The sequence below is a fragment of the Leptopilina heterotoma genome, unplaced genomic scaffold (genome assembly GCF_015476425.1).
Source record: "Leptopilina heterotoma isolate Lh14 unplaced genomic scaffold, ASM1547642v1 Lhet_99, whole genome shotgun sequence".
Classification (NCBI taxonomy): Eukaryota; Metazoa; Arthropoda; class Insecta; order Hymenoptera; family Figitidae; genus Leptopilina; species Leptopilina heterotoma.
In genome coordinates, this window is record NW_025111206.1 from 1,177,842 (window position 1) to 1,190,078 (window position 12,237).

General features: G+C 20.9%; 1 protein-coding gene across 10 annotated transcripts in view; it reads right to left on the reverse strand.

The window, feature by feature from the left end:
• The window catches only part of LOC122512482 (transient receptor potential-gamma protein), a 227,031-nt gene that overhangs the window by 34,628 nt on the left and 180,166 nt on the right, over nt 1-12,237 (reverse strand). For 6 of the 10 annotated variants that reach the window (XM_043628339.1, XM_043628332.1, XM_043628336.1 and 3 more), the window contains exons 4-5: nt 6,352-6,482; nt 1,219-1,510 (exon numbers count right to left, since the gene is read on the reverse strand). In XM_043628339.1, coding sequence (XP_043484274.1) covers nt 1,219-1,510; nt 6,352-6,482 — 423 coding nt within the window. Of the gene's footprint in view, nt 1-1,218; nt 1,511-4,629; nt 4,816-6,351; nt 6,483-12,237 lie in introns of those variants that run through there. The other 4 variants (XM_043628340.1, XM_043628337.1, XM_043628335.1 and 1 more) reach the window with 2 other exon arrangements.

Genomic DNA, 12,237 nt, shown 5'->3' on the forward strand with positions numbered 1-12,237 from the left:
TAATACTAAAAAAAATTTAATTTTGGAAAAGTTACAAATTATTACAGAAATTCAATTGTTTTCAAGAGTAATAAAATCCATCGTAGAAATTTAATTATATGTTCAAAAATAATAAAATTCTTCTTAGGAATTCAATTATTTTCATGAATAGAAAATAAAACTCAATGCAGAATTTCAATTATTTTTAATACAATTTTAATCAAATTTCTCGGAAAATATAATTATTCTTAAAAATTTTATTAAAAATCGTCGAAAGAATTTTATAAAAATCTTTAATAATTAATTTCTTTCGACTAATTTCATGCAAGTTCTAATTTAAATAATTGAATTCCCGAGAAATTTTTATTATTCACAAAGATAATTGAATTCTTCCAAAATTTTTTTAAATAATTGAATTCTTGCGAACGATTATATTGGAATTTTTTAAAATAATTGAATTTCCAAGAAGAAATTTATTATTTTTTAAAATAATTGAATTTTTAAGAAGAAATTTATTACTTTTTAAAAATAATTGAATTCTCGTGATGAATATTGTTAATTATGAAAATAATTAAATTTTGCAAAGAATTTTATTAAAAATGCCTGCGAAAATAATTTTGTTATTTATCTTTAATAATTGAATTGTTTCGAAGAATTATTTATGTAAATAATTGAATTCTTGGCAAGAAATTTTTATTAAAATCTAAAAGAATATTTGAATTATTTAAAAAAAAAATTAATTAAAATTTTATTTAAAATAATTGATTTCTTTCGAACAATTTTATTAAAATCTTTGAAAATAATTGAATTCCTGTGAAAAATTCTAATATTTTTTTTGTCAATAATTGAATTCTTCCAAAGAATTTTGAAAAAATATTTTTTTTTAAATAATTGATTTTTCGAGAAATTAAAATTAAAATCCTGCGATGAATTTTATTCTTTATGAAAATAATTAAATAGTTACAAAGAATTTAATTAAAATTTTCAAAAATAATTAGATTCCTTAGAAGAATTTTATTATTTATGAAAATAATTGCATTATTGGGAAGATATATATAAAAATTTTGTTAAATAATTAAAAAAATTTTATTTTTAGTATAAAGTAAAGTAATTAATTAATTAACAAAAAAAAATAATTGAAAAATAGAAATTGATTAATAGGCATTGATCAAGAGGACGATGAGATGGATGAATAATAATTAAGAGAAAGATTAAAAATTTGATAGTGAAACTACGTACAAGACTACAATCGGGCATATTGCAAGCAGCAGGCGATACGGGACTGCTTACGTGTGGTGCTCCACTTGCCCGTGGAATGGTTTCCTCGTGTTCCAAAAGGACCTCAACAGCTTCAACGAATTCCTCCGATATCGCATGAAGTAACGCGTCTTTTGTGTCCACTTTATATTCTATCAGCAGCTCCACCATTTCCAAATTCTCGTTATCTATCGCCATAAGCAGCGCAGTCCTTCCTAACGGATCGACACAATTTACATTTATGTAATCTGTCTCCTGGGCCCTCTGCAACATTCTGCAACAATACATTCAACAAACGATCTGCTTTATGCTTCAACAATTATTGCCGCCGTGGGTACGCAAATAAAATGTAATTAATTAAAGAAAAAATAGGGAAAACAAATAAAAAAACAGTTTACAAATAGAAAAAATTTTAAAAACACCGTTTATAAATAGGTAAACAATAATTTAATTTTAAATAAATTATTAATTTACTAGGAAATGATAAAAAGATAATTTACACTATTAAAGACAAAAAAAACCGTTTACAAATGAAAAAAAATTAAAAAAAGACCGTTTATTAATAAGTAAACAATAATTTAATATTAAATAAAATATTAATTTACTAGCAAATGATTATATTTATTATTATTTTGAAAATTTAGAAATTTTATATTTTCAAGAATAAACATCAATTTTCGAATGATTACAGATTCAAAATTTAAAGAATTCACTTATTTTCGCAAGAATTTCATTATCCTCATACATATTATTGTTTAGAGCAATTTTATATTCAAGAATTTTAAATACAATTTTAATAAAATCTTCTATGAATAATTTTTAATATAATTTAATAGAAAAGTTATTAATTACAATTAATTGTAATTAATTGAAATAAATTCTTCAAAACAATTAAATTATTTTAAAGAATTTAAAAAAAAAATCATGCCAAGAATTAAATTATTTTCAATACAATAATTTTAATTACATTTTTTTAGAAAGAATTCAATTATTTTAAAAAATATTAATTCAATTTGATTATTTTTAAGAATTACCATATAAATTTAATTATATTTACGACAATTTTGATGAAATTCTTTTTAAAAGTTATTATTTTCAAATTTTTAAATAAAATTCCTTCAAAAAATTCAATTATTTTCAACAATTCAGAGAAAATTATTTGAAACAATTAAATTTTTTTTATGAATTGTAAAATCCTCTGCAAGAGTTTAATTATTTTCATAAATAAGAAAATTCTTATCAAAATTAAAATATTTTCATAAATAATAATAATATGTTTTGGAGGAATTCAATTATTTTTAATAAAATTTCTCGAAAGAATACAATTATTTAAAAAAATATTAATTAAATTCAATTATTTTCAAGAATTTTAAAGAAATTCAATTATCTTCGATAATTTTGATGAAATTCTTTTAAAAAAATCATTATTTTTAAGTTTTTTTTAATAAAATTCCTTCAAAAAATTCAATTATTTTCAAGAATTCAGATAAAATTCTTCAAAACAATTAAATTATTTTTATGAATTATAAAATCCTCTGCAAAAATTTAATTATTTTCATAAATAAGAAAATTCTTCTAAAGATTAGAATATTTTCATAAATAATAAAATTATTATATTATATATTATATTATATTATATTATATTATATTATATTATATTATATTATATTATATTATATTATATTTTCAAGATACAAATTCAATTATCTTCGACAATTTTGATGAAATTCTTTTAAAAAAATCAATATTTTTAAATCGTTTTAAATAAAATTCCTTCAAAAAATTCAATTATTTTCAACAATTCATATAAAATTCTTCGAAACTATTAAATGAAAAAAAATATTATTTAAATAAATTCAATTATTTTTAAGAGTTTTAATAAAAATTGAATTATTTTCAACAATTCTGATAAAATTCTTCTGAGAAATTAAATTATTTTTAATACAATTATAATAAAATTTCTATATAAGAAAAAATTCAATTATATTCAAGATAATTTCAATAAAATTTCACTAACAGGTTCAATTATTTTCAAGAGTTTTAATAAAAATTCAATTATTTTTCACAATTCTGATAAAATTCTTCTGAGAAATTCAATTATTTTCAATACAATTTTAATAAAATTTCTATAGGAAAAAATTCAATTATTTTCAAGATAATTGCAATAAAATTTCTCTAATAGGTTCAATTATTTTTAAAAATTGTAATATAATTTTTTAAACAATTCAATTGTTCTTAAAAGTTTTTAATAAAATTCTTTGTAAATTTCAATTATTTTTAAAATTTTCAATTAAAATTATTTTTAAAAAATTACATTTTTTTTACGAAATATAATTAGATTATTAAGAAAAAAAATGTAATTATTTAGAAAAACTCTAATAAATTTGTTTGAAAGAATTAAATTTTCTATGAATAATTTTTAATATAATTTAATAGTTAAATTAATGATTACAATTAATTATAATTAATTGAAATAAATTGTTCAAAACAATTAAATTATTTTAAAGAATTTTAAAAAAAATAATTTTCAATAATATAAATTAGAAAATTCTTCAAAACAATTAAATTATTTTTATAAAATGTAAAATCTTCCGCAAGAATTCAATTATTTGTTGACTAATGCAGACTAGCGTCGTTTTTCAAAATACAAATTTTTTCTAAATGAATTTTAAAAAACTTTGCAAAAATTAATTAAAATTTCTAGAAGTAAAAAAGTTATTTCAAATAATGTTTCAGTTTAAAAAAATTGAATAATAAAAAAAAGAAGTAAAAAGTAAATAAAATTAAAAATAAGTTAACAAAATAAAAAAGCTTTCAACCTTTTTATGTTATTTATTTCTTCTATGAAAAATCTTTAAATAGAAATCCAATACTTATTCTATAAAAATTGATGTAAAATGAAGTCTTGAACTTTGTTAGAGAGAAAATAAATAAAGAATTTAAAAATAAAATATCAAGAAAAAATAAAATTAGATACAAAAATTTAAACAATTGAAATAGATAAATAAATTTAAAGTACAAAAAGAGTAAATATAAAATAAATACGAAATAAGTATGAAAATTTTAACAAATAAAATAATTGAAATAAATAAAAATAAAATCAACAAAAAAAAAATAATAAAAAATAAAAAAATCAAGAAAAGCGAAATCAATGAAATTAAAATCAATAAAAAGAATAATAAAAATTTAGAAAGATTCAAAAAAGTGAAATCGATGAAAGAATTAATAAAAGTAAAAAAATAAAATTGAAAAATAAAACAAAAAATAAAACAGTAAAAAATATATAAAAATTGATGTATAAAAAATCAAGAACTTTTTCAAAAGGGAAAATTAAAATTAACAGTGAATTGTAATAAAAAGCGTACTTATAATTAAGAATAGAAAATTAGTTACCATTGTTATATACGTTGGAAAAAGATGAAGAGATTTTAATGAACAATGAAAATTTTTAACGAGAATTTTTTGGCTCTTTAAACGTAGATTCAGTCACAGAGGGAGAGAGATATAAAAATGGAAGACACGAAATTTTTATAAAAGGTGTGTTCAGAAGGGTCACAAAGGGACAAAATTAAAACACAACATATCACATAAGGATACAATTCACGACTGCGACCCGTTGCGGTGTTTATTCTCGAATAATTATATTTCGTTGGTTATATTAAGAAGGGGGCGTGGATTTTAATTCCTCACAAACCGGAAAATAACAAATCGTCCGTCGAATAGAAATAGAAGAGAAAATAAAATAAAATTATATTTTCAAAAAAAATAAATTTTAAATAGACATAAAAATTAAAATGTTCTTTAAAGATAAAAGCAAAGTAGACAATTCTATAAATTAATAAATTAAAAATTCTGTGTTTTCTTATATAAATTATTAAAAATTTACATAAAATTTTAAGAAAATAAATATATAAATTGAAGTGTATTACAATAAATACAAAAATAAATTCAAACTAAATTAATAAAATCAAGAAGAAATCGAATCAAATTGTAATAAATACAATGAAAAAAATTGAAGAATAAACAAAGGGCGTTTTCTTATAAGCACGTTAGTAATAAATAATTAGAAAAATAAATAATAAATAAATAAAATATAAATAATCTAAATAAAAAAAAAATAACGTTGAAAATCTCAAAAAAAAAAAAATGAATAATATAAAAAAGCAAAAGAAATAAAATAATTAAATATTATAATTATTTATTTATTTATAAAATTTATTATAAATATTTATTTAATTATAAAATAGATAAAATAAATAAAGAAATGAAGGAAGAATACAAAAGTAAAAAATAGAAAAACATAATAAAAATAAAAAAATAAATTGAGAACAAAGCGGGAAATTAAAATAAAAAAAATCTGAAATATCAAAAAATTAACGAAATAGAAACGTGAGGGAAAGTTTTTAGTTTTTCATGTATGTATAGGTATACGTTGACATTTTAATGTGACTATTTCCGGATCTTGATTTTCACAAAAGAAATGAAATGTTTAAATTGGCTTTTTGCTTTTAAGACATAGAAAATCAGAGAATTAAGATTGTCATTCAGTGGGTGAGTGAGAGAAGGGAAATTTTAATTAAAAAGAGAGTCAGTGTGCCTTGAAAATGAATGCTTTGAGGTTTTAATGAATTTAACTTTTATAGCTTTGAAGTTTTCATGTTTTTATAATGAAGACATCCAAGTCTGAATATTTTTTAAGTGGAAATATCAAGTTCTTTTTGAATGCAGATACTTTAGATAAAAAAAAGAAAATGAAAAACTCCACGTAATTGACAGATTTCAAATAGGACAATTGAAAAATTTATTTTTATACAGATATTGGAAAAATTATTTTCAAAAAAGTAAAAGAAATAAATTATTCCAATAATTTTTTCCACTTTATATGTATTTTTTTATTCTAATTTTTTATTGACAAAAAAAAATTATTTTGTATTAATTTTTTTCTTTTGAAAAAAAATTTAAGAGAGTTACAACTTAAACTAAATGTAATTAAAAAAATAGTTTTTTTGAAATTTTTATATATATATATATATAAGAGCAAATAAGTGAAGAAAAAAAAATGTTCCTAATAGAAATGAGAAATAGAAATTGTCTTTGATTTAAAAATAGAAATACCTTCTGACTGAAGCCACATCTCCACGTTCAACAGCTAGGAGAAATTTCTTTTCATCTAATGAGAGACTTCCCATTTCCTGGTGAGGCCTTATCACGTTCTCCTCCTCCATCATGCCATGAATACTGTGTCTCTGAATCAATAACAAGATAAAAGAAAAAATAACTCAATTAATAAAATTTGAATTGAAGAAAATGGAAAGAAACAGAAATAGAGGAGGAAAATTGATTTTGTATGTAATTTAAAAATTTCATTTTCATTTTGCAAATAATGATTAATGAGTGTTAATTAAAAAATAAATTAAAAAAAAAATTAAAAAAAAATTAATGAGTGTTAAATATTCTCGCATAGTAATTATTTATAAAGTGATTAAAATTATAATTTAATATATAAAATTAAAATATAAATAAAATATAATATAAAAATTGCATTTTTAATTTATAAGTTGACAAAAATTATATTTTAATTTATAAAAGTGACTAAAAGTAAAATTATATTTTTTATTATTTTCATAGATTGGCAATTTTCCTTTTCCCTCTATTTGTTTATTCACTATTGTAATCGTGTCGCCTTTGTTGTGATTGACCTCTTCTGCATTTGTCACTCAGGTAGAAACCCTTGATATATTCTGTCACTATTTAATTATTATTATTGTTGAAAATAAATTTAACAATGAAACTAATTTTTCTCTGTCAATTACACAACAAACATTGTTGACAGGAATGAAAATTCAAAGATAAGAAAATATAGAAAAATATAAATATATAAATTTTTGGAAGAAAAATAGATTTCTAACATTCATTTCTCAAAAAAAATATTAATAATAATTCATAATAATTATTTATCAATATTAATAATATTTTAATAATTATTTCTCAATATTAATAATATTTTAATAATTATTTCTCAATAATTATTCATGTTTAAATAATTTTCTCTGAAAAATTAATAATTATTTCTCAATAATTGTTTAAAAGCACCAAAAATAAAAATAAATAAATAAATAAAAGCAAGAAATAAAAAATGATAAAATTTACTGCATAAATTCATTTAGTTGTTTATTCAACTGGACTTGAATTAAAAAAAAAAACATTTTTTATTTAAAATAAAAAAAAAGTAAATACATAAGCAGTACAGCTATTAAATAATTAATGAACTATAATTCAGAATTAATAATTAATATTCAATTAATTTTTAATTAATAAATGAAGGAAAGTAAATAAACAGAAATAGATAAATATAAATAATAAAATAGAAAAGACAAGAAAAAAATTTTTTCTATTTTTATTTAAAAAATAATTTATCAAATAGTAAATTTTGTTTAACTTTTTCAATACCAGTTGAGTTATGGGATAATATTACTGAAATTAATAGAAGGAGAGGAAAAATAAAAAAAAAAATGAGAGAAAAGGAAAACGAAAAGGGACTTTTAGGCTTTTACAATTTTCGAATAGGGTACAATTTTCAATTGAACTTTCTCCACTTTTCTTGCTTTTCAATTACAAATAAAGTCGCATTTCGATTCGTCCGTTATCCCTTACGGTCTACATATTCGGCTTGTTCAGAATTCAGAGCAACGAATAGACGGAAATCAATTAAACGTGGAAATGGTTCTTCATTGTCCAACGCGAGTTGATTTCTTGTAACCATCGATGCGAAAGTATGACAGAAAAAAAGAGGGGAAAAAAATGTGAAAAAAGAAACGAAAGGAAAAAAGGAAGGAAAGAGAAAAAGAGAAAAAATAAAGAAAAGAAAAAAAGAGAGAAAATAAAGAAAAGAAAAAAGAAAAGAAAGAAGAAAAATATTTGAAATTAGAAAAAAAATAAATGCAATTATTTCTATTGGATTAATTTTTTAGTACAAGAAAAAAGAAGGAGAAAACAAGATTTTACTGTCTAACCAAAATTGAACTTTACTATACTACCACTAATGTTACTTCTTTTTATTAAGAAAACAAGAAAATTTGTATTTTACTGCTGAGCAAAGTTTGACTATAATTGGTTTAAACTACTTAATCTTACTACTAAAAATAATGAAAAAAATTTGTTTAGAGATAATTGTCTTTACTACTGATTCAATGAGATAAAAATTATGTCTGACTAATAATTGCCATTACTACTGATTGAAGAAGATAAAAATTATGTTTGACTAAAAATTGACTTTATTACTGTTCTGAGAAGGGGAAATGTATGTCTGACTAAAAATTTGTTCTACTACTAATTCAAGAAGATAAAAAATATGTCTGACTAAAATTTATCATTTCTACAAATTCAAGAAGATAAAAATTATGCCTGATTAAAAATTGACTTTACTACTGATTCCAGAAGGTGAAAATTATGTCTGACTACTAATTGGTTCTACTACTAATTCAAGAAGATAAAAATTATGTCTGACTAAAAATTGTCATCTCTACTAATTCAAGAAGATAAAAATTAAGTCTGACTAAAAATTGTCATCTCTACTAATTATTCAAGAATATAAAAATTAATGCCTGACTCAAAATTGCCTTTATCACTGTTCTGAGTAGGTGAAAATTATGTCTGACTAATAATTGGTTCTACTACTAATTCAAGAAGATAAAAATTATGTCTGACTAATAATTGGTTCTACTACTAATTCAAGAAGATGAAAATTATGTCTGACTAAAAATTGCGATTACTACTAATTCCGGAAGATAAAAATTATGTCTGACTAAAATTGGTCTTTTCTACTAATTCAAGAAGATAAAAATTATGCCTGATTAAAAATTGACTTTACTACTGATTTTAGAATGTGAAAATTATGTCTGACTAAAAATTGCGATTACTACTAATTCAAGAAGATAAAAATTAAGTCTGACTAAAAATTGCGATTACTACTAATTCAAGAAGATAAAAATTAAGTCTGACTAAAAATTGTCATCTCTACTAATTATTCAAGAATATAAAAATTAATGCCTGACTCAAAATTGCCTTTATCACTGTTCTGAGAAGGTGAAAATTATGTCTGACTAATAATTGGTTCTACTACTAATTCAAGAAGATGAAAATTATGTCTGACTAAAAATTGCGATTACTACTAATTCCGGAAGATAAAAATTATGTCTGACTAAAATTGGTCTTTTCTACTAATTCAAGAAGATAAAAATTATGCCTGATTAAAAATTGACTTTACTACTGATTTTAGAATGTGAAAATTATGTCTGACTAAAAATTGCGATTACTACTAATTCAAGAAGATAAAAATTAAGTCTGACTAAAAATTGTCATCTCTACTAATTATTCAAGAATATAAAAATTAATGCCTGACTCAAAATTGCCTTTATCACTGTTCTGAGAAGGTGAAAATTATGTCTGACTAATAATTGGTTCTACTACTAATTCAAGAAGATGAAAATTATGTCTGACTAAAAATTGCGATTACTACTAATTCAGAAAGATAAAAATTATGTCTGACAAAAATTGGTCTTTTCTACTAATTCAAGAAGATAAAAATTATGCCTGATTAAAAATTACTAAATTACTAAATTACTTTACTACTGATTTCAGAAGGTAAAAATTATGTCTGACTAATAATTGATTCTACTTCTAATTCAAGAAGATAAAAATTATGTCTGACTAATAACTACCATTACTACTAATTCAAGAAGATACAAATTATGTCTGACTAAAAATTATCTTTATCACTGTTTTGAAAAGGTGAAAATTATGTCTGACCAATAATTACCATTACTACTAATTCAAGAAGTTAAAAATCATGCCATCTAAAAAAATTGTCTGACTATAACTTGTCATTACTACTAATATAGGAGAATAAATATCGTCTGACCAAAATGTCCATTTCTACTTCCTGGTCTCTTGGAATACTATCAAAAAATCCTATTTAAAAAAGCCTGACAAAAATTTACTTTCACTACTGATGAAAAATATTTATATTAAGTCTGACTAAATGTCGTCTTCCACTACTAATAACATAAACAAGTGAAAATGTCTATCGAACATAAGATAAGACGAAACAATTTATTTTTTCTTCACAGATCGTCCATTTATTACTTGAACCACCCTCCAGAAAAAATTGTACATTCTGTCTGACTAAAACTGATTTATACTACTGAAAAGAGAGCAAATCTACAATAATATAAAAAAAAACAATAATATATAATAAAATTAAGAAAAAGACAATAAATTAAAAACAAGTGAATGGCATTTTAGGTTATAGTTTATATTAAATTTATATTAAGGATATTTATATATTTATATTAAGGATATGAATGAAGGGTGGGTGTTTTATATATATAATGAATAAATTGTGAGTGAAGGGTGTGGTACACATTGACAATTAAGGTGTGCCACTGTAAACACTTATTCTTGATAGTGGCCTTCATTTTTTTCTTTTTGTCGTCATTCAAAAGTCAAGAGGTTTAATCATCGTCTCATAGACTCTCAAAGCACCCCCTTTTCTCCATCTCAATTTGCCACGCCTTTTTCCCTTCTCTCTTTGTCTCTACCCCCTCCCCCATCAAACAAAAAAATTGGGAAAATTGTTATTTCACTTTATAACCACGACAATCAAATATACCACAGGAAGTCACATTTATATTTCTCATATTTTATTCATTTTTATTTTGTTTATTTTCAGTTTCGCAATTTTCCACTATTGACAATTATTTGCTTTTGTTTTATTATTGCAAATTGTGCTTCGAATATAAACTCATAAAATTTTTTTCATTATGTTTCATTCAATTGTTTACAAAAACAAAAGAGAATTTTTTATTTATTCTTTGATTATTTTTTTTATTATATATTTTATTAGTTTTTTACTCTAAGTAATAAATAAGTATTTTTATTTTTTATTTTTTTTATTTTATTTTTTTTATAAGTAGTTTTATTTTATAGTAGTTTTATTTTTATTTTTTTTTTATTTAATCAATTAATTTATTTTAATTTTTTAATTAATTTAATTATTCAATTGTTACGAAAAGAAAATACAATATTTTACTTATTGTTTTATTTATTTTCGTATTTGTTATTATCTTATTTTATTTATTTTTTACTATAAGTAATAAATAAATAGTATCCAGTGTATTTATTTTTTAAAATAAAAATTCGATTTCAAAAAAGCTTTTTGTTAGTTTTTATTTTTCTCTTTTCTTTTTATTAAATTTTTGAAACGCAATTCCCGAAGAACTTTTTTCAAAGTGTCACCATCTGCTTTAGTCGTTGGGTTGACAACAAATAACGTTCAAGGATGACAATTATTCAAAGTGATGGATATATGTCACTAGATGCAACAAATATGCACATACGTTTGAATGTACGAATTTCAATTTTGAACAAAAAAAAAAAAAAAGAAAGGTGAGAAAAAAGTTTTAATAGAATAACTACGATGACCGTTTCTATTTTTAAAAGTTGAAAAATTTTATTTTCACTTCTCACCATGTGTGACATAAAGTGCTTTTCAAATGGAATTACTATATTCATGCAGTATAAAGTGTATTATAAAAAAGTTGAATTAAATTTTATATTTAAAGAACTTGATCTTTTTGTCTGTTTTTTTTTATTTTTCTATTCTTTTTTCCTTCCATCTCGCGAGCTACGTTAATTTTAATGATAATTATAAATTTTCTGTCAAGCAACATAATTTTCTTTTTGATAAAAAAATAAATAAAATACATTTTTTAAAAATACCTATATACATAAAAAAAAATTTTATCAGCAAAAATAAATTTTAATTATCACAAATTACAAAATTATTTATCTTTTTTATGCGACTATTGAATATCGAATTATTTACACTCGATAAAGTACAACTGTGTTAATTAAAAAATCGTGTTTCCAAAAAATCGTAAAACAAAAAAGTCTTTAGGAAAAAATTAATTTACACTACTGACACAAATTTAAAAAATTCGA